Genomic DNA, 22,796 nt, shown 5'->3' on the forward strand with positions numbered 1-22,796 from the left:
TGCCCATGCCTTCGAAGGCATCTCGGTGTTGAGTGATGATGGCACTTAGCTGCGCCCTGAAGTCCGCATCTTGGAAGTCAGACGTGTCCTCTGGAGAGAGGGAATGTACGTGCTGCACGAGGTTGAGGAGCTTGCATGCCTGTGCGCCTAGCAGGGAGTCCTTTGAGGAGCCCACGATCTCGAAGGGTAGGGTGACTTTTCGCAAGTTGTGCGTCACCTCGAGTTGGCATGATCCGGTGGCGGGGATGACGTTACCATTATAGTCGACCAGTAGGCAATTGGATGGAAGAATTGTTGGTTTGACGCCCAGGGTTTGAAATGCTGACCATGCGAGGAGTTTGGCGGAAGCACCAGTGTCCAGACGGAATCTGATCTGGGATCGGTTGACCGTCAGGGTGGCACACCACTCGTCGTCCGGATCAATGCTGTGTACCAACAGTGACTGGTGCTTTCGATTCGGGGACAGCCTGTTCTTGGTTATGACAGTGACTCGAAAAGGCTCCCTGTCCTCGGTGTCACTGGTCTGCATGAAGTCAGGATCGGACTCGGTGAAGGTGGGTTGGATTGCCCGAACATTCCTGCGAGGCTGGTTAAATCGTTGCGAGTTGGCAGGCTGGGCTGCTCGACAGCAGGCAGCACAGTGGCCAAGCCTGCCACAGCGTAGGCACTGTCACGATTTTGCAGGGCATTGCCGCTTTAAGTGGGCAGAGCCACAGTTGCCGCACGTCGTGACGTCAGTGCGTTCGTTGCGCCACCGCGCATGCGCGGTACGGTCTTGCATGGTGCGGGCCTGCGCATTGCGTTCCTCCACGTCACCGTCCCCTCGTTTGGCGCGTAAAAGCACGGGAGGCCTCGGAAAGCGCGAAAAATGGCCGCCCTCCTCCAGACTGCGGCCCGGGAGGTGTTCGATCGTTTGGACCCGTTCCGCCTCATGGGGCCCTTGCCGCGCCATTTCAGCTGCCTGTATGTAGGAGTATCGACTGGTGGCATTCTCATGCAGAACACAGGTCTCGATGGCAGTCGCTAGGGTTAGTTGCTTAACTTTAAGGAGCTGCTGACGCAGGGTGTCCGACATGACCCCAAAAATAATCTGGTCGCGTATCATGGAGTCGGAGGTGGGCCCGTAGCCGCAGGATTGCGCGAGGTTGCAGAGGTGTGTTAAATAGGATTGGAAAGGCTCGTCCTTACCCTGCAAGCGCTGCTGGAACAGGTACCTTTCGAAGCTTTCGTTAACTTCAACACTGAAGTGTGTGTCGAATTTGAAGAGCACCGTCTTGTACTTGGTCTTGTCCTCGTCGTCCGCAAATGTCAGGGAGTTAAAGATGTGGATAGCATGTTGCCCAGCCGTGGAGAGAAGAAGGGCTATCTTCCTGGTGTCCGATGCATTCTCCGTTTCCGTGGTCTCGAGGAATAGCTGGAAGCGCTGTTTAAATATCTTCCAATTTACCCCAAGATTGCCAGCGATGCGGAGCGGCGGCGGCGGGTTGATGTTCTCCATGCTGTAGGATGCCGGAATGCTGGGAAGTTGCAGGTAGGTCTCATAAGTGCTAGATTGCGGCCACTCCTTGTACCATGTCGTGTTGGGTGTTCTGGTTCACAAACAAGCTAACAATGCTGGAAGTGGTGTAACGCTATTTTATTAACTGTTCAACTAGGCTAACATACTGTAAACGTGGGTATAAGCAATACCAGCTTAACTGTGGACCCTTTCCTATCACTAGCTATGGTGAGGCACTCAGCACATGGTGAATGTCTGTGATGCAGGCTGTGAGCTCTGTGCTCTGAGCTGCCTGCTGCTAGAATGAGTGGGAACTCTCCTGTCCCCTGTCTTTAGAGTGCTTGTGCTCTCACTGGTGATTGGCTGCGGCGTTATGTATGCTGGTTGGTCCGACTGCATGTCCATCAGTGTGTGTGTGATTGCACCATAATGTACTGATGTATATTATGACATCATCCTTTAAAATCTGTTTTGAAGGTTCTTCAGTGCCTCAATCCCATTCCAATAATATGGAGACCAGACCTGTCCAAGTGATTGATCCTGAAATGCTGCTGCCTGTTTCTATGCATTTGAAAAATGAATGAAAATCGCTTATTGTCACAAGTAGCCTTCAAATGAAGTTACTGTGAAAAGCCCCTGGTCGCCACATTCCGGCGCCTGTTCGGGGAGGCTGGTATGGGACCTCCCTGGGAGCTGTTATACCTGGATGCTGCCACAATAAGTGCCATTGTAATGTAGGCAATGCAGCAACCAATTTGTGCACAGTAAGGTCCCACAAATGGGGGAATGACCAAATAAACTGCTTTAATGATAAGCAATGGTCATGCACCGTCGAGCTCAGACAGAGTGCATACTCACAGCAGGGAGCAAAAAATTGTTAGTGTTTGTGGATTCAGAGGCTGAGTGTACTTCAGTGTTTTAAAGAGAGAAATCCAGAAGGAGGAAGCAAAATATTATGCAATGCTGACAAACTGAAATTGAGTTTTTGAAAGAAGATAAATGAACAAGCAATAACGGTCTTGTGTGATGCCACCCTTTCAGATATTGACTCGCAGAGCTTGTGACACAGCTTTCTCCCCTTACTTCCAAGTAGTGTAACTCTTGCTGATCACAAAGGCTCAATTGTCCTTTGACATCTCATCCAAGTGGTCATATTTCATACAGGAGCCTAAATACTATGATCCCAATTTTGACCTCCTCACCTGACAGAAACCAGCAGTTAGAATGAAGGCAATGATATGCCCTCTGACCCGAGTGTCCTCCTGTTATCTCTCAACGTTAACCTGTTCTTTGGGTGAGGGGTATGCCCACTCCAAGTTAACAAGGACATTTTTAAATGTGACATCATCAGCCAAATGAAGGCTTGATCAGATAAGTAGCTCCAGCTTCCATGTCAGACAATATCTGTTGGGTCACAGACATTTTCCAATGGCTGCCAATGGGTAGGGATCAAAGCAGGAGCAAGAGAACTGAGAGAGGAGGAGCACAGAGCAAACAGCAGGATAGAGAGAGCATCACGGCGCCGAGGTCCCGGGTTCAATTCCAGCCCTGGGTCACTGTCCGTGTGGAGTTTGCACATTCTCCCCGTGTTTGCATGGGTTTCGTCCCTGTGGTAGTATGCATTAGGGGTCATGTGGGACTGTGAAGCCGTGATGTCATTGGCTGACAGATCCCGGGTCCTGGTTGGCTGTTGACCTCTAGCTCCGCCCTGAAGGCGGAGTATAAGAACCTGGAGTTCTCCCCCGCAGGCCAGTCAGCTACTGAACTGCGGGGAACAAGTCACGCTTAATAAAGCCTCATCGACTTCATCTCTATTCGTCTCTCGTGAGTCTTTGTGTGCTACAATTTATTAAGCGTGCTTAAAAGAACTATGGAGCTCAGGATCATCCCGGAATGCCTGAGGATCAGCCCCATCGCAGTGAACTCAGCAGCAGTTTTCAAACACTGGCAGACTTGTTTCGAGGCCTACCTCAGAACGGCCCCCGGCCGGGTCACAGAAGACCAGAAACTACAGGTCCTGCACTCGAGGGTAAGCCCGGAAATTTTCCCTCTCATCGAAGACGCAGAGGATTACCAGACGGCGTTCGCAGCACTAAAGAGCATCTATGTTCGCCCAGTGAACCAGATCTATGCACGCTACCAACTCGCAACGAGACGGCAAAGTCCCGGAGAATCGATAGATGATTTCTACGCCGCGCTACTAATTTTGGGACGGGCCTGCAGCTGCCCGCCGGTAAACGCGATGGAACACACGGACATGTTGATGCGCGATGCTTTTGTGGCTGGTATGAACTCTTCCCAAATCCGCCAAAGACTTTTAGAAAAAGAGTCGCTAGGACTCTCAGAGTCACGGGCCCTTGCAGCCTCACTAGATGTGGCCGCGCGAAACGGCCGCGCGAAACGCCCGCGCCTACGGCCCCGACCGCGCGGCAGCCCCTTGGGCTCCGTGGACCCCCGTCGCGACAAACCCCCCCGCCCTCCCCCCCACAGACTTGCGCGGTTCAGACGCCAAGTCGTCCCGGGGGAGCCCGCTGCTATTTCTGCGGCCAGGCGAAACACCCCCGGCAGCGCTGCCCGGCCCGCGCAGCGACTTGTAAGAGCTGCGGGAAAAAGGGCCATTTCGCGGCTGTGTGCCGGTCCCGGGAGGTCGCCGCGGTCCCCGGCGAACAAGGATTCCTGCGTGCTTCTAATGCTCCCCAACCCCCCCAGCGCCCCATGTACGACCCGCAGGCGCAACCAGTTTGGGTCCCGGCCACTGCTGTCCAGCCTCCCATGTACGACCCGCAGGCGCAACCAGTTTGGGTCCCGACTACCGCTGTCCCCGGAGAACAAGGCGATCTGCGCGTTTCTGACACTCCCCAACCCCCCCAGCGCCCCATGTGCGACCCGCAGGCGCCGCCATTTTGGGTCCCGGCCACCACGAGGGGAGGAGGGGTGCCGCCATCTTGGGATCCCCCAGACCTGTGCGACGCATGGGGACGGCCATTTTGTCCACCCCCGCTGCCATCTTGTGACCCCCCAGCCATGTGCGATGCATCGGGGTGGCCATTTTGTTCACCCCCGCCTCCATCTTGGACGGCAACAACGGACCCCAGTGTCGACGGCTCCACGGGGTTCGAGGAAGACGCTCAAACACTACGATCACGTCTGGCCTCAATGACGCTGGACCAAGCACGACCCCAGGCGCTCCAGACGACGACAACAACGGTGCTGATAAACAGGCACGAGACACCATGCCTGGTCGACTCCGGGAGCACGGAAAGCTTCATCCACCCCGACACGGTAAGACGCTGTTTTTTGACCATCCGTCCCAGTGCGCAAAAGATTTCCCTAGCTGCAGGATCCCACTCCGTACAGATTAAAGGCTTCTGCATAGTGACCCTAACGGTGCAAGGGAGGGAATTTAAAAACTACAGGCTCTACGTCCTTCCCCAACTCTGTGCGCCCACATTACTGGGATTAGACTTCCAGTGCAACCTGCAGAGTTTAACTTTTCAATTCGGCGGCCCAATACCCCCACTCACTATCTGCGGCCTCGCAACCCTCAAGGTTGAGCCCCCATCCTTGTTTGCAAACCTCACCCCGGATTGCAAACCCGTCGCCACTAGGAGCAGACGGTACAGCGCCCAGGACCGGACATTCATTCGGTCCGAAGTCCAGCAGCTACTGAAGGAAGGCATAATCCAGGCCAGCAACAGTCCCTGGAGAGCACGGGTGGTAGTAGTAAAGACAGGGGAGAAGCAAAGAATGGTCATAGACTATAACCAGACCATCAACGGGTACACACAACTAGATGCGTACCCTCTCCCCCGCATATCCGACATGGTCAATCGGATTGCCCAATATAAGGTCTTCTCCACCGTGGACCTCAAGTCCGCCTACCATCAGCTCCTCATCCGCCCAAGTGACCGCAAGTACACAGCCTTCGAGGCAGACGGGCGATTATACCACTTCCTAAGGGTCCCATTTGGCGTCACAAACGGGGTCTCGGTCTTCCAACGAGAGATGGACCGAATGGTTGATCAACACGGGTTGCAGGCCACGTTCCCGTACCTCGACAACGTGACCATCTGCGGCCACGATCAGCAGGACCACGACGCCAACCTCCAAAAATTCCTCCAGACCGCTAAAGCCTTGAACCTCACATACAACGAGGACAAGTGCGTGTTTAGCACAAACCGGCTAGCCATCTTGGGATATGTAGTGCGCAATGGGATAATAGGCCCCGACCCCGAACGCATGCGCCCCCTCATGGAATTTCCCCTCCCGCACTGCTCAAATGCCCTAAAACGCTGCCTGGGTTTTTTTTCATATTACGCCCAGTGGGTCCCCCAGTACGCAGACAAGGCCCGCCCCCTAATACAGACCACGACCTTCCCCCTGTCGACAGAGGCTTGCCAGGCCTTCAGCCGCATCAAAGTGGATATCGCAAAGGCCACGATGCGCACCATCGACGAGTCCCTCCCCTTCCAGGTCGAGAGCGACGCCTCCGATGTAGCTCTAGCGGCCACCCTTAACCAAGCGGGCAGGCCCGTGGCCTTTTTCTCCCGAACCCTCCACGCTTCAGAAATCCGCCACTCCTCAGTGGAAAAGGAAGCCCAAGCCATAGTGGAAGCTGTGCGACATTGGAGGCATTACCTGGCCGGCAGGAGATTCACTCTCCTCACGGACCAACGGTCGGTAGCCTTCATGTTCGATAATGCACAGCGGGGCAAAATTAAGAACGACAAGATCTTAAGGTGGAGGATCGAGCTCTCCACCTTCAACTATGAGATCATGTACCGTCCCGGAAAGCTGAACGAGCCGTCCGACGCCCTGTCGTTGGCACATGTGCCAACGCACAAATTAACCGCCTCCAAACCCTCCACGAGGACCTCTGCCACCCGGGGGTCACTCGGTTCTACCACTTTATAAAGTCCCGCAACCTCCCCTACTCCGTGGAGGAGGTCCGTACAGTCACAAGGAACTGCCACATCTGCGCAGAGTGCAAACCTCATTTTTTTCAGGCCGGATGGTGCACACCTGATCAAGGCTTCCCGTCCCTTTGAACGCCTTGGTCTGGATTTCAAAGGGCCCCTCCCCTCCACCGACCGCAACATATACTTCCTGAACGTGGTGGACGAGTACTCCCGTTTCCCCTTCGCCATCCCCTGCCCTGACATGACAGTGGCCACAGTCATTAAAGCCCTTAACACCATATTCACACTGTTCGGTTGCCCCGCATACGTCCACAGCGACAGGGAGTCCTCCTTTATGAGTGACGAGCTGCGCCAGTTCCTGCTCAGCAACGGTATAGCCTCGAGCAGGACAACCAGCTACAACCCCCGGGGGAACGGGCAAGTAGAGAGGGAGAACGGCACGGTCTGGAAGACCGTCCTACTGGCCCTACGGTCCAGGGACCTCCCAGTTTCACGGTGGCAGGAGGTCCTCCCGGACGCTCTCCACTCCAACCGGTCGCTACTGTGTACTAGCACTAACCAAACGCCTCATGAGCGCCTCCTTGTCTTCCCCAGGAAGTCCTCCTCTGGAACGTCGCTGCCGACCTGGCTGGCGGTCCCAGGACCCATCCTGCTCCGAAAACATGTGCGGGCGCACAAGTCGGACCCGTTAGTCGAGAGGGTTCGCCTCCTCCACGGGAACCCGCAGTACGCTTACGTGGAGTACCCCGACGGCCGACAGGACACGATCTCCCTGCGAGATCTGGCGCCCGCCGGCAACACACACCCCCCCCCCGACACCAATCACCCCCTCCCTGCCACCGGCGCACCCCGCGAGCGCCCCCTTCCCGGGGGGATCGGTCCTCCTCCCAGGTCCGACCAGAAGTGAAGCGGAAGCAGAAACCGTAAGGCTCCCGGAGACGACAACACGGGAACAAGCACCACCACTGGGGCTGAGGCGATCGACGAGGACGACCAGACCGCCCGACCGACTTGTGGCATCAATGTAACACTACTATATTGTGGACTGTAACGAGAACGTTTTCCTTTTCCCCCTTTTACTGTAAATAGTTCAAAACAAAAAAACCTCTGTACATGCAAAAGTTTTCCTCCCAGGATCAGCCTTGTAAACCCTTACCACCATACGAAGCACCACCCCGCCGGGTTCATTTTTAACAAGGGGTGAATGTGGTAGTATGCATTAGGGGTCATGTGGGACTGTGAAGCCGTGATGTCATTGGCTGACAGATCCCGGGTCCTGGTTGGCTGTTGACCTCTAGCTCCGCCCTGAAGGCGGAGTATAAGAACCTGGAGTTCTCCCCCGCAGGCCAGTCAGCTACTGAACTGCGGGGAACAAGTCACGCTTAATAAAGCCTCATCGACTTCATCTCTATTCGTCTCTCGTGAGTCTTTGTGCGCTACAGTCCCCACAACCCAAAGATGTGCAGGGTAGGTGGATTGGCCACGCTAAATTACCCCTTAATTGAAAAAAATGAATTGGGTACTCTAAATTTAAAAAAAAATAGAGAGAGCAGTAACATGGAGGGAGAGCAAGAGAAGGAGGTCAGGAGGGAGAGGCAGGACAAGAGCACAGAGAATGTAAGAGCACAGAGAGAACAGCAGCACAGAGAAAGCAGGAGCAAATAGAATGCAGAAGCACAGCGAGAGCAGGAGCAAAAAGAGCAAGAGCATAAAAAGAGCAGAAGCACATGGAGAGCAGGAGCACAGAGAGAGCAGCAGCACAGAGAGAGCAGGAGCACAGAGAGAGCAGGAGCACAGAGAGAGCAGCAGGACAGAGAGAGCAGGATCACAGAGAGAGCAGCCGGACAGAGAGAGCAGGAGCACAGAGAGAGTAGGAGCACAGAGAGAGCAGCAGCATACAGAGAGCAGGAGCACAGAGAACGTAGGATCACAGAGAGAGCAGCAGCATACAGAGAGCAGGAGCACAGAGAACGTAGGAGCACAGAGAGAGCAGGAGCACAGAGAAAGCAGCACAGAGAATGTAGGAGCACAGAGAGAGCAGGAGCACAGAGAGAGTACGAGCACAGAGCGAGCAGCAGCATACAGAGAGCAGGAGCACAGAGAACGTAGGATCACAGAGAGAGCAGCAGCATACAGAGAGCAGGAGCACAGAGAATGTACGAGCACAGAGAGAGCAGGAGCACAGAGAAAGCAGCACAGAGAGAGCAGCAGGACAGATAGAGCAGGAGCACAGAGAGAGTACGAGCACAGGGTGAGCAGCAGCATACAGAGAGCAGGAGCACAGAGAACGTAGGATCACAGAGAGAGCAGCAGCATACAGAGAGCAGGAGCACAGAGAATGTACGAGCACAGAGAGAGCAGAAGCAAAAAGAGCAGGAGCATAGAGTGAGCAGGAGCACACAGAGAGCAGAAGCACAGAGAAAAGAGGAGCACAGAGAAAGCAGCGGAGCAGAGACAGCAAGAGGACAGAGAGAGCAGGAGCAGGAAGAGAGCTGAAGCTTGGATAAAACAGGAGCACGGAGAGTGCAGGAGTACAGAGGGTCAACAGGAGCGCAGAGACAGTGCAGGAGCACAGAAAGAGCAAGAAAACTAAGAGCGGAGAAGCATGGAGGGAGCAGAGAGAGGGAGAGTAGGGGCATGGAGAGAGCAAAATGTGGTAGTCACTACTGTTGTATTATATTGTGTAAACTGCACTGCATACGAGGGTATTACGGTAAGGCCCCTGTACTACAGGTATGGGGGTAAATCCCTGCCTGCTGGCTCCGCCCAGTAGGCGGAGTATAAATGTGTGTGCTCTCCATTTCAGCAACAGCTGTAGGAGGCCACACATCTCTGTGTAATAAAGCCTTGATTACTCTCTACTCTCGTCTCGTCGTAATTGATAGTGCATCAATTTATTACACAGATGTTTTACAAAGATGGATCTCCGCATCAAGCCAGATCGCCGGCAGCTGCATCCTCAAGCAGACAGCGCCAAAAAAGACTTCGCACATTGGCTAGCTTGCTTTGGAGCAGACATCGGATCTGCGACAGACCCAATCCCAGAAGCACAGAAGCTCCAGATTCTGTACACGCGGCTGAGCTCCGATGTCTTTCCCCTCATCCAGGACGGGCCTACCTAAGCAGAGGCCATGGCGCTACTGAAGGAGAACTACGCTCAGCAGACCAACAAGATCTACGCCAGGCACCTCCTGTCCACGCGGCACCAACTTCCCGGTGAGACTACGGAAGATTTCTGGCGTGCCCTGCTCGCCCTGGTGAGAGACTGTGATTGCCAGGCCATTTCGGCCGCTGAACATTCGAACCTGCTAAAGAGAGACGCGTTCATTACTGGCATAGGGTCGGCCTACATCCGCCAGCACCTCTTAGAAGGGGCTACGCTTGACCGCGCGGCGACCAAGAAACTAGCGCTCTCGCTCACAGTCGCCTCACGCAATGTACAGGCGTATGCCCCCGACCGTCAGGCCCACCCTTCCTGGGCATCGTGAACCCCGCCAGTGGCCACCCCATCGTGGACCCCATCAGCGACTGCCCCTTGCCAACCCCACGCCTGCGCCACGCGGCAGCCAACCAACCTCGGGGGACCCATATGCTACTTCTGCGGACAGACAAAACACCCCCGGCAGCGCTGCCCGACACGGAGCGTGCTCTGCAAGGCCTGCAGCAAAAAAGGACATTTCGCTGCAGTGTGCCAGGCCCGCTGAATCGCCGCTATTGTCCCGGCACCCCCCACGTGCGGCCAGTGGGCGCTGCCATCTTCCTCTCCTCAGACCACGTGCGGCCCGTGGGCGCCGCCATCTTGCTCCCCTCACAACACGTGCGGCCCGTAAGCGCCGCCATCTTGTTTGCCTTACAACCAATGGGCGGAGCCATCTTGCCTGCCCCAGGACATGTGCGTCCCGAGGGAGCCACCACCTTGCCTGCCTCAGGACACGTGCAGCCTGTGGGCCCCGCCATCTTCCCCACCTCAGGACCCCTGCCCGTCAGGCATCTCATCGGGCCGCTCATCGCCTGCAAACGCCGACGACCAGCCGCGTCTCGCCTCCGTCACGATCGACCAGTCCCGACCGCACAACCTCGCGACCGCGTCAACAAATGTGAAGGTCGACGGGCATGAGATATCCTGCTTTCTGAATGCCATCCAGAGCTTCATCCACCCCAATACGGTAAGGCGCTGCTCCCTCGCGGTACACCACATTAACCAAAGAATCTCCCTGGCCTCCGGATCCCACTCAGTGGCAATCCGGGGGTACTGCATTGACACCCTCACCGTCCAGGGCACAGAGTTCAGCGGCTTCCGGCTCTACGCCCTCCCCAATTTCTGCGCTGCCTTGCTACTCGGCCTGGACGTCCAGTGCAACCTCCAGAGCCTAACCCTGAAATTTGGCGGGCCCTACCACCCCTTACTGTATGCGGCCTCATGACCCTTAAGGTCGACCTGCCTCCTCGGTTTGCAAACCTCACCCCGGATTGCAAACCTGTCGCCATCAGGAGCAGACGGTACAGTGCCCAGGACAGGACCTTCATCAGGTCTGAGGTCCAGCAGCTGCTGCGGGAAGGTATCATCGAGGCCAGTAACAGCCCCTGGAGAGCCCAAGTGGTAGTGGTGAAAACGGGGGAGAAAAACAGGATGGTTGTTGACTACAGTCAGACCATCAATCGGTATATGCAGCTCGGCGTGTACCCCCTCACACGCATATCTGATATGGTCAATCAGATTGCACAGTACCGGGTCTTCTCGATAGTGGACCTGAAATCTACCTACCACCAGCTCCCATTCGCAAGGCGGACTGCCCGTACATCGCGTTTGAAGCGGACGGCCGCCTTCACCATTTCCTTAGGGTTCCCTTTGGCGTGACTAACGGGGTCTCGGTCTTCCAAAGAGAGATGGACCGAATGGTTGACTGGTATGGACTGCGGGCCACTTTCCCGTACCTGGATAACGTCACCATCTGCGGCCACGACCAGCAGGACCACGACGCTAACCTTTCCAAATTTCTCCACACCGCCAAACTCCTCAATCTAACCTACAACAAGGAGAAGTGTGTGTTCAGCACGAACCGATTAGCCATCCTCGGCTATGTGGTTCAGAACGGAGTTCTAGGGCCCGACCCCGATCGCATGCACCCCCTCATGGATCTCCCCCTTCCCCACTGCCCTCAAACGATGCCTGGGGTACTTTTTATACTACGCCCAGTGGGTCCCGAACTATGCGGACAAGGTCCGCGCACTCATCCACTCCACCGGTTTCCCACTGACGACCGAGGCTTACCAGGCCTTCAACCGTATCAAGGCCGACATCGCCAAGGCCGCGATGCACGCGGTCGACGAGACACTCCCCTTCCAAGTCGAGAGCGATGCATCAGACGTCGCTCTGGCCGCCACCGTCAACCAGGCAGGCAGGCCCGTGGCATTCTTTTCCCGCACCCTCCATGCCTCAGAAATTCGGCACTCCTCCATCGAAAAGGAAGCCCAAGCTATCGTTGAAGCTGTGCGGCACTGGAGGCATTACCTGGCCGGCAGGAGATTCACTCTCCTCACAGACCACTGGTCGGTTGCCTTCATGTTTAACAACACACAGCAGGGTAAGATCAAAAATGATAAGATCTTGCGGTGGAGGATCGAGCTCTCCACCTTTAATTACGAGATTTTGTATCGCCCCGGTAAGCTCAACGAGCCCCCTGATGCCCTGTCCCGAGGTACAGGTGCCAGCGCACAAGTGGACCCACTCCGGACCCTGCACGACGATCTCTGTCACCCAGGGGTCACCCGCTTTTATCACTTCATTAAGGCCCGCAATCTGCCCTACTCCATCGAGGAAGTCAGGGCTATCACCAGAGACTGCCAGGTCTGCGCGGAGTGTAAACCACACTTCTACCGGCCAGACCGTGCGCACCTGATGAAGGCCTCCCGCCCCTTTGAATGCCTTAGCGTGGACTTCAAAGGGCCCCTCCCCTCCACCGACCGCAACACGTACTTTCTCAATGTGGTTGACGAATATTCCAGATTCCCCTTCGCCATCCCATGCCCCGATATGACGTCTGTCACCATCATCAAAGCCCTCAACACCATCTTCGCTCTGTTCGGTTTCTCCGCCTACGTCCACAGCAACCGGGAATCCTCATTTATGAGCGATGAGCTGCGCCAGTACCTGCTCAACAGGGGCATTGCCTCGAGCAGGACGACCAGCTACAACCCCCGAGGAAACGGGCAGGTGGAGCGGGAGAATGGGACGGTCTGGAAGGCCATCCAGCTGGCCCTACGGTCCAGAAAACTCCCGGCCTCCCGCTGGCAGGAGGTCCTCCCCGACGCCCTTCACTCCATTCGGTCGCTCCTGTGCACGGCGACTAATGAAACCCCCCATGAACGTCTCTTTGCCTTCCCCAGGAAGTCCACCTCCGGGGTTTCGTTCCAAACGTGGCTGGCAGTTCCAGGACCCGTTCTCTTCCGCAAGCACGTGCAGCTCCACAAGGCGGACCCGTTGGTTGAGAGGGTACGGCTACTCCACGCAAACCCGCAGTACGCCTACGTAGCGTACCCCGACGGCTGCCAAGACACAGTCTCCCTCAGGGACCTGGCACCAGCTAGGTCCCCCCCCCCCCCCCCCCCCGCCGCCACCCTCCCTTCCCCCAGCGCACCCCACCACAGCCCCCGCTCAAGGACAATCCGTCCTTCCCTTGATCCCACCTGGGGGTGAAGAGGATGTCGACACGCTCCCGGAGTCACCGACGACTGAGCCGACGCCTGACTCGCCACCAGCACTGCGGCGCTCTCAATGACGGATCAAGGCGCCTGACCGTCTAAATTTGTAACCTTCTCTGAAATTTTAATGACAACCTGTATGTAAATAGTTTTCCACCACCCCCGCTGGACTCATTTTTAACAGGGGGTGAATGTGGTAGTCACCACTGTTGTATTATATTGTATATACTGCACTGCATACGAGGGTATTATGGTAAGGCCCCTGTACTACAGGTACGGGGGTAGATCCCTGCCTGCTGGCTCCGCCCAGTAGGCGGAGTATAAATGTGTGTGCACTCCGAACTGCAGCCATTTTGGCAGCAGCTGTAGGAGGCCACACATCTCTGTGCAATAAAGCCTCGATTACTCTTTACTCTCGTCTCGTCGTAATTGATAGTGCAACAAGCACAGAGAGAATAGGAGCAGAGAGAGAGCAAGAGCACAGAGAGAGCAAGAGCACAGAGAACAGGAGCACACAGAGAACAGGAGTACAGAGAGAGCAAGAGCACAGAGAACAGGAGCACACAGAGAACAGGAGTACAGAGAGAACAGGAGCACAGAGAGAGCAAGAGCAAGAGAGAGCAAGAGCACAGAGAGAGCAAGAGATCAGAGAACAGGAGTACAGAGAGAACAGGAGTACAGAGAGAACAGGCGCACACAGAGAACAGGAGCACAGAGATGCAGGAGAATGGAGAGAACAGGAGTACAGAGAGAACAGGAGCACACAGAGAACAGGAGCACAGAGATGCAGGAGAATGGAGAGAACAGGAGTACAGAGAGATCAGGAGCACACAGAGAACAGGAGCACAGAGATGCAGGAGAATGGAGAGAACAGGAGTACAGAGAGAACAGGAGCACAGAGATGCAGGAGAATGGAGGGATCAGGAGGACGGAGAGAGGAGCATCAAGGAAGCACCAAGCATGGAGACAGCAGGAGCAAAAAGAGAGCAGGAGCATGGAGAGAGCAGAAACACAGGGAAAGCTGGAGCATGCAGAGAGCAAGAGCATAGGGAAAACAGGAGCAAGCAGAGAGCAGGAGCACAAAATGAGCAGGAACACAGAAAGAGCTGGAGCATGGATAGGACAGGAGCACAAAGAGAACATGAGCATGTAGAGAGCAGGGGATAGAGAGACAGCATGCACCCAGAGGGAGCAGAAGCACAGCAAGAACAGGATCACAGGGACAGCAGGAGCATAGGGAGAGCATGAACACAGGGTGACAAGGAACAGGGCGATCAGGAGTGTAGGGATAGCAGGAGTACAGAGAGGGCAGAAGCATGGAAGGAGAGAAGGAACTCAAAGAAAGCAGGTGCATGTAGTGAATGCAGGAACATGGAGAAAGAGCAGGAGCACAGTCAGAGTAGGAGCACAGAGAGTGTGGGAGAGCAGGAGCATGGAGAAAGAGAGACAGCGCAGGTGCACAGAGAGATTGATGGCAGGAACACGGAGAGAGCTGGTACACGGAGAGAGCAGAAGCACGGAGCAAGGCTAAGAGCACTGAGGGCGAAGAACCTAAAAACTGTTCTAAAAGAGCAGGAGAACAGGGGCAGATGAACAGCTGAGCATAACAGTGGCCAACCATGGCACCCTGGACAGTTGCCAAGCCCTAAATCTGACCCCGCATCATAGATCCCAGCAGATCTCTATGGACTATCATGGGTCTGTGGACCCCAGTCTGAGAGCAGGTGTTGAAAGTAAAATTACTGGCAGATTTGGCTCACTGATAATGTCTGGCCTCTATCAGGGCAGGAGTTGATGGTACTGCAACTGGCTTTGGAACCCCTGGCTGGAGAAATAAGAACGAGCAATTGCAGGAAAATTGTATGAGGGCAGCCTGACTTTGGTTACAATGCTTTTCACTGTTAAAATGACTGTTCAGCTTCGGAGGTGACCAGTGGACACTTTTATGAGGTACCAGAGGTACAGGCATGTGGCAACTCCCTTCGGAAAGGAGGAGACAACAATTGAAAACAACAAAGACGTGCTGTTATTGTTAAGAGCAATTCTATCACTTCCCCGAATTAAATGTAACACACCTAATCTATAACTTAAGCATTTAATCTGACTTTTCAATCACAAGTCATGATATTCAATTTGAGAAGACCATTCATACCTTGAAGCAGAGCCTGAAGGTTGAGCTGGGCCTCTTGATGCAATTCCTCCACACAGGGTGGTCTGGAAGAGGAGCCAAACACATTTACATTTTGTTGCCATAACGATTTGAAGTGGGCAGTCCTCTTACTCTCCTGATCCAAGTTTGATCCAGCTGAAGGTAAAGATAAATAAATGTACATCAATATAAACTCAGAAATATGACATTAAGCAGACTGTGATGGAGTATTTAAGGAATGTGGTTTGGGTTAAAGTGGAGATTCCACTCACTGCAACAGATAAATTCACTGCAAAACTCAATTCCTATGCTGACTTTGATTGGCAATTTGTATTGTAAAATCCTTGATCTCTGATATAAGCAGTAATATCACTGACTATTGGTGCACTGTATAAATCAGGAAAATTAAAGCACCATGCCCTCATGTTAAGACTCAGACAATTGCTGCGAAAGCGCTGTGGCTCGGACAGCAACAAGCAATCAAAGTCACCAAGCAATAAGGTATCTACCTCCTGCAAAGGTCGACAGACACTGTAAATCTCCCTGACTGATCCATGTTTAGTTTGCAAAAAAATGGAGGCAGGCATGTGCAATCGAACCAAGCTACAAAAGTTGCAAACACCAGTTTTAGAAATGCTGGCACAACCTCTCTGACAACTCAAAGCCAACTCTGAGTAGAGCAAAACAAAACAAGTAGTGATATATTGAAAGTACTGTTGTGGTACACACGCTGTCATACACTTAACTTGGAACGATGTCCAACACTCTTATCAGTTGCATTGTTGTTTTGCTGCAGTGGCCAAGTTACAAATTTCTGATAGGGATTATGCAAATCTTTTTGAAACATTCATTTATGGAACATGGGTGTTGCTGGTTAGGCCAGCATTTATTGCCCATCCCTAGTTGACCTTCAGAAGGTGGTGGTGAGTTTCCTTCTTGAACCACTGCAGTCCCTGAGGTGCAGGTACACCCACTGTGCTGTTAGGGAGGGAATACCAGGATTTTGGCCCAGTTACAGTGAAGGAACGGTGATATATTTCCAAGTCAGGGTGGTGAGCAATTTGGAGGGAAACCTCCAGGTGGTGGGGTTCCCAGGTATCTGCCGCTCTTGTCCTTCTAGATGGTAGTGATCGTGGGTTTGGAAGGTACTGCCTGAAGAACCTTGGCGAGCCCCTGCAGTGCATCGTGCAGATGGTACACATGGCTGCCACAGTTCATCGGTGGTGGAGGGATTGAATGTTTGTGGAATGGGGCGCAAACAAGCGGGCTGAATTTTCTGGATGGTGTCAAGTTTCGTGAGAGTTGGTGGAGCTGCACTCAGTCAGGCAATTGGCGAGTATTCCATTACACTCCCGACTTGTGCCTTGTAAATGGTGGACAGGCTTTGGGGAAGGGGAGAGGTGAGTAAGTGAGTTACTCGACGTACGATTCCTAGCCTTTGAGCTGCTCTGGTAGCCACAGTATTATTATGACTAGTCCAGTTCAGTTTCCGATCAATGGTGACCTCCAGGATTTGACTGTGGGGATTCAGCAATGGTTAGATCCCCTCATTGTCTGGCACTTGTGTGGCACAAATGTAGCTTGACACTTGTCAGTTCAAGCCTGGATATTGTCCAGCTCTTTCTGCAGTTGGACATAAACTGCTTCATTATCTGAGGAGTCGTGAACGGTGCTGAACATTGTGCTGCCATCTCCGAACATCCTCACTTCTGACCTCATGATGGAAGGGAGCTCATTAATGAAACTGCTGAAGATGTTTGGGCCTAGGCCACTACCCTGAGGAACCCCTGCAGTGATGTCCTGTAGTCGATTAAATTCCAACCACACAACCATCTTCCTTCGTGCCAGGTATGACTCCAACTAACGGAAAGTTTTCCCACTGAATTCCATTGACATAGTTTAGCTGGGGCTCCGTCATGCCATACCCCATCAAATGCTGTCTTGATGTCAAGGACAGTCACTCTCACCTCACCTCTGGCATTCAGCTATTTTGTCCATGTTTGAACCAAGGCTGTAATGAAGTTAGGAGCTGAGTGACCCTGGCGGAACCCAAACTGAGTGTCCATGAGCAGGTTGCTGCTGAGTAGCCACAAGATTCGTTTTTTGGGTGGGGAGGTGGGTTCTGAGGGCGTATTCCTTATTTACTCATAAAAATTCAATTTTTGCCATTTTAACAGGTGCATTTTCTAATTCTTTGAGAGCGCAGAATGTCTTTGCCTGGCATATAACCTCAGCTACCAGCACTTAGCATCAGTAAGTTAAAAGTGCACTGCTATGGAATGTCATATAATCCCTACAATGAGTAGGAGGCCATTCAGCCCATCGAGTCTGCACCTACTGTTTTAAAAGAGTACTTTATCGTGTCCACTCGCCCGTCTACCCCGCCCTATCCCTGTAACTCCATAACTTAACCTGAACACTAAGGCACAATTTACCTTGGCAATCCACCTAACATGCACATCCTCGGACCATGGGAGGAAACCGGAGCACCCAGAGGAAACCCACACAGACACGGGGAGAACGTGCAAACTCCACACAGACAGTGACCTCAAGGCTGGATTTGAACCTGGGTCCCTGGTGCTGTGAGGCAGCAGTGCTAACCACTGTGCCACCATGTCGCCCAAGACAATGCTTCTGCAATTTCTCAATGTGCATTTCAGGCAAGTGAGGTTGCATGCTGGGAACATGGATGTGAACATTGGTCTTTGATCCAATTTAATTCATTTGGTATACTGCCCTTACCTCTGAGTCATCAGGTCAGAATTCAGACTTCACTCCAGGACTTGAGTTTATAATCATAGCTGCTACTCTAGGACAGTACTGAGGGAAAGCAACATTGATAGGAATTCAAAGCTTCAAAAGACATGTTTAATTAATGCACTACTTTGTCTGCTCAGATGAAAGTACAAAATATGAAGGTAGAAGAGCAGTAACCTTGGCCAATGTTTCTCCCTTTACTAAAACATTCTTCCGTAGATTCACATCCTCTTTTCTAATTTTGCCATTTCCTGGTCTTTAACTCCTAAATATCCTTGAGTTGCGTAATTATACTTGTTTGTGGAATATTCTACTCTTTAATCTGTGTTGTTTGGAATTAATAGATCGTAGAATTTACAGTGCAGAAGGAGGCCATTTGGCCCATCGAGTCTGCACCAGCCCTCCATCCTATCCCGTAACCCAGTAACCCGACCTAACCTTTTTGGACACGAAGGGCAATTTAGCATGGCCAATCCACCTAATCTGCATATCTTTGGACAGTGGGAGGAAACTGGAGCACCCAGAGGAAACCCATGCAGGCATGGGGTGAACGTGCAGACTCCGCACAGACAGTGACCCAAGCCTGGAATCGAACCACTCTGTGACTGTGCCGTCCCTCAATATCCCCCTCTCACCCACCAAGCTTAAATGATCCTCTCTATTATCCCAGCTAGCTTCTACACTATTTTGAAAACAGCCGTTCCTGTTTGATCTCAGAGGTTAAGTCGTATTAAGTTTGTTTGGTCCTGAGATTGGGGACCACCTGCGGAATGCCAGGTGCAGTAGTCCTTTTAAAGAAAAAGGAAAACAAGGTTACTGACAAGGTTTATTGTTTCTGCGTTGTTTCGGTGCATTCTTTTTCCCTCTACCATTCCTTTTTGCTGTGAAAATATTCCCTCTTACTTATGAAAGTAGCATAATTATTTTCACCTCAGATTGCCAGTAATTTTTTTGCTGAACTCACTTCTATTTTGAAACAATTGAAGTATACCGGAGAATAGGGTTTTCCATGCCCTATCTTTTATCCTTGAGGCAATTACATGCAAGACATTTAAGGATCTTCTATTATTTATCTCAATTGACTTTCCTTTTTGTGCACCACTATCATTAAGTCTCCTCCTGTCCCCTTCAGCTGCCCTCTTTAGTCTTTCCTCTAACTCCATCTATTTAAATATAATTAAGCATCACAGGGCAAAAAGAAAGACGTGCATCTATAAAGCACTTTCATTACCTTTTGACATTTCAACGTGCTGCAAACAATAAAGTACATTGAATTGTGGGCACTGTTATAATGTAGGAAATGTTGTCCAAACGATTCATGGCTGGCTAGTCTCCCTACTCAGAGTAAACCTTGGGCGGGATTCTTCGGACCGCCCGCCACGTTTTCCTGGGAGGCGGGCCCTCGCCGGAAGCGGGATTCTCTGTTCCCGCCATCTGTAATTGGGATTTCCCATTGTGGCCACCCCACGCCGCCGGCTGTCGCAATGGAGAATCCCACCAGCGAAGAATCCAGCACCTTGTTTTTTTCAGATTCCAGTTCACCCGTTATCCCTTGTGTTCATATGGTGAACCTGGTCCAGCAACACCTCGATGCCGAAATCACGTCCGGCGGCGGGGTGGAGAATCCATTTTCGCGCATGGAATCGGGACTGGCGCCGGTTACTCGATTCTCCGGCCCCAAAAAAACGGTGTACTCGGAGAATACCCCCTACCTGCGCCCATTGCCAGAGGCCCGCCCAGCTATTCTCCCCCCCCGACCGGCCGAAGTCCCGATGCCGTGGGTCTAACATGGTCCCAGCCATTCGGGATACTCACGTGGCGGCTGCGGGCTCCGTCCGCGGCCACCATGGTGGGAGGCAGACCGATCGGAGGGCAGGGAGGGCACCTCAAACGGAACGGGGTATTTTTGGGCGGGCGATCTGGGTCGGGCGCGACTGATCGGGAGCACCATTTACATGGTCCAGCTCCGTGGTCTGAGTCTGCCATGGAGCACTGGACGGCCGCCTCCGTGCACATGCACAGCCTCTGACCCAGAGGTGCAGGGGCCTGTATCTGCAGCTGGAGCTGTGAGTTTCACGATGGGTCCCTGCTAGCCTCCTGCAGGGCTGTGAATATGTGGCCTTTTGACGCCAGTTTTCCTGGCATAAAAGACCACAGTTTTCACGACGGCGTGGGGAAATAGTCCCTGAAACAGTGAATCCAGCCCCTTGACTTTAGAATTCTCATCCGTGTTTTCAAATCCCTCCGTAGCCTCACCCTCCCTACCTCTGAAGCTCCTCTGGCCTGACAATGCTCTCAGTGTGGGTGGTCGCCATTTTGAAATGTCATCAGCATCCGATGCAAAAAGTCTTAAACTCCTGCACGTGTTCGCAACATAGCCTGTATCACCTGCTACATTTCCTACCTCAGTAAGACATACATTTGTGGCCAATGGAATCCTGGCTTTATAAATAGAGTACGAAGTCTTACAACACCAGGTTAAAGTCCAACAGGTTTGTTTCGATGTCACTAGCTTTCGGAGCGCTGCTCCTTCCTCAGGTGAATGAAGAGGTCTGTTCCAGAAACACGTATATAGACAAATTCAAAGATGCCAAACAATGCTAGGAATGCGAGCATTAGCAGGTGATTAAATCTTTACAGATCCAGAGATGGGGTAACCCCAGGTTAAAGAGGTGTGAATTGTACCAAGCCAGGACAGTTGGTAGGATTTCGCAGGCCAGATGGTGGGGGATGAATGTAATGCGACATGAATCCCAGGTCCCGGTTGAGGCCGCACTCATGTGTGCGGAACTTGGCTATAAGTTTCTGCTCGGCGATTCTGCGTTGTCGCGGGTCCTGAAGGCCGCCTTGGAGAACGCTTACCCGGAAATCAGAGGCTGAATGCCCTTGACTGCTGAGGAATTCACACCTCTTTAACCTGGGGTTACCCCATCTCTGGATCTGTAAAGATTTAATCACCTGCTAATGCTCGCATTCCTAGCATTGTTTGGCATCTTTGAATTTGTCTATATATGTGTTTCTGGAACAGATCTCTTCATTCACCTGAGGAAGGAGCAGCGCTCCGAAAGCTAGTGACATCGAAACAAACCTGTTGGACTTTAACCTGGTGTTGTAAGACTTCATACTGTGCTCACCCCAGTCCAACGCCGGCATCTCCACATCATTTATAAATAGATCCACAGGGCACAAACGTAAGGAAGTTATGATTAACCTTTATTAAACGCTGGTTTGCCCTCAACTGGAAGATTTGGTTGGATTCGCATGGAATCGGCGAGACTCCATGGTGATGGTAAATGGTAGCCAGGACCCAATTCTGGGATTCCCAACCTCATTCTCGGCACCCCCAATTTTCACCAATGCGAATTAATGTATCAGCTGGTGCGAGTCACAAGCCCATCGTCTGCACTCCTGACCTGGCTGACTCCTTAGCGTGGGTGGGCTTTTCCAAAGCCCCGCAATTTTCATGGAGTGAGGCCAGCTTTTAAAGGATTCATGGTTCACAGCCTTTCACAAGTGTCATGAACCATAATCTAAATTAGGGTACCTTTTTAAAAAATAAATGTTTTATAAAAGCTTTTAAAACCAGCTTTTTACATAACAAAGATAGAAGTACAAATAATAATAAAATTAAAAATAAGCAAGAATTATTAAACAGAGTTCTTGAAAGTGTGGATGAGCAGAGGGATCTAGGTGTCCATGTACATAGATCCCTGAAAGTTGCCACCCAGGTTGATAGGGTTGTGAAGAAGGCCTATGGAGTGTTGGCCTTTATTGGTAGAGGGATTGAGTTCCGGAGTCGGGAGGTCATGTTGCAGCTGTACAGAACTCTGGTACGGCCGCATTTGGAGTATTGCGTACAGTTCTGGTCACCGCATTACAGGAAGGATGTGGAGGCTTTGGAGCGGGTGCAGAGGAGATTTACCAGGATGTTGCCTGGTATGGAGGGAAAATCTTATGAGGAAAGGCTGATGGACTTGAGGTTGTTTACGTTGGAGAGAAGAAGGTTAAGAGGAGACTTAATAGAGGCATACAAAATGATCAGGGGGTTGGATAGGGTGGACAGTGAGAGCCTTCTCCCGCGGATGGAAATGGCTGGCACGAGGGGACATAACTTTAAACTGAGGGGTAATAGATATAGGACAGAGGTCAGAGGTAGGTTCTTTACGCAAAGAGCAGTGAGGCCGTGGAATGCCCTACCTGCTACAGTAGTGAACTCGCCAACATTGAGGGCATTTAAAAGTTTATTGGATAAACATATGGATGATAATGGCATAGTGTAGGTTAGATGGCTTTTGTTTCGGTGCAACATCGTGGGCCGAAGGGCCTGTACTGCGCTGTATTGTTCTATGTTCTATGTAGAACAAGGTGGGTGTTGTCTTCAGGCAAAACTTACATTATATCAACAGTCCCCCGTCCCCCCCCGCAGGATGCTGTTGCTGCTGACAACTACTGCTCCCCTAGAAAGTCAAGGAAAGGTTACCACCGCCGGGAGAACCCCATCAAGGACCCTCTCAAGGCGAACTTCATTCGCTCCAGGCTGAGGAACCCCGCCATATCGCTAACCCAGGTCTCCACACCCGGGGGTTTCGAGTCCCTCCACATTAGCAAGATCCGTCTCCGGGCTACCAGGGGGGCAAAGGCCAGTACCTCGGCCTCTTTTGCTTCCTGCACTCCCAGATCCTCCGACACCCCAAATATCGCTACTGTTGGACTCGCCTTCACCCGAGTGTCCAAAATCCTAGACATCACCCTCGCAAACCCCTGCCAGAAT

General features: G+C 52.5%; 1 protein-coding gene across 5 annotated transcripts in view; it reads right to left on the reverse strand.

Moving 5' to 3' along the window:
- The window catches only part of nhsl2 (NHS-like 2), a 461,184-nt gene that overhangs the window by 50,286 nt on the left and 388,102 nt on the right, over nucleotides 1–22,796 (reverse strand). For all 5 annotated transcript variants that reach the window (XM_072505424.1, XM_072505423.1, XM_072505427.1 and 2 more), the window contains exon 2: nucleotides 15,272–15,424. In XM_072505424.1, coding sequence (XP_072361525.1) covers nucleotides 15,272–15,424 — 153 coding nt within the window. The remainder of the gene's footprint in view (nucleotides 1–15,271; nucleotides 15,425–22,796) is intronic.

The sequence above is a fragment of the Scyliorhinus torazame genome, chromosome 5 (assembly GCF_047496885.1).
Source record: "Scyliorhinus torazame isolate Kashiwa2021f chromosome 5, sScyTor2.1, whole genome shotgun sequence".
Classification (NCBI taxonomy): Eukaryota; Metazoa; Chordata; class Chondrichthyes; order Carcharhiniformes; family Scyliorhinidae; genus Scyliorhinus; species Scyliorhinus torazame.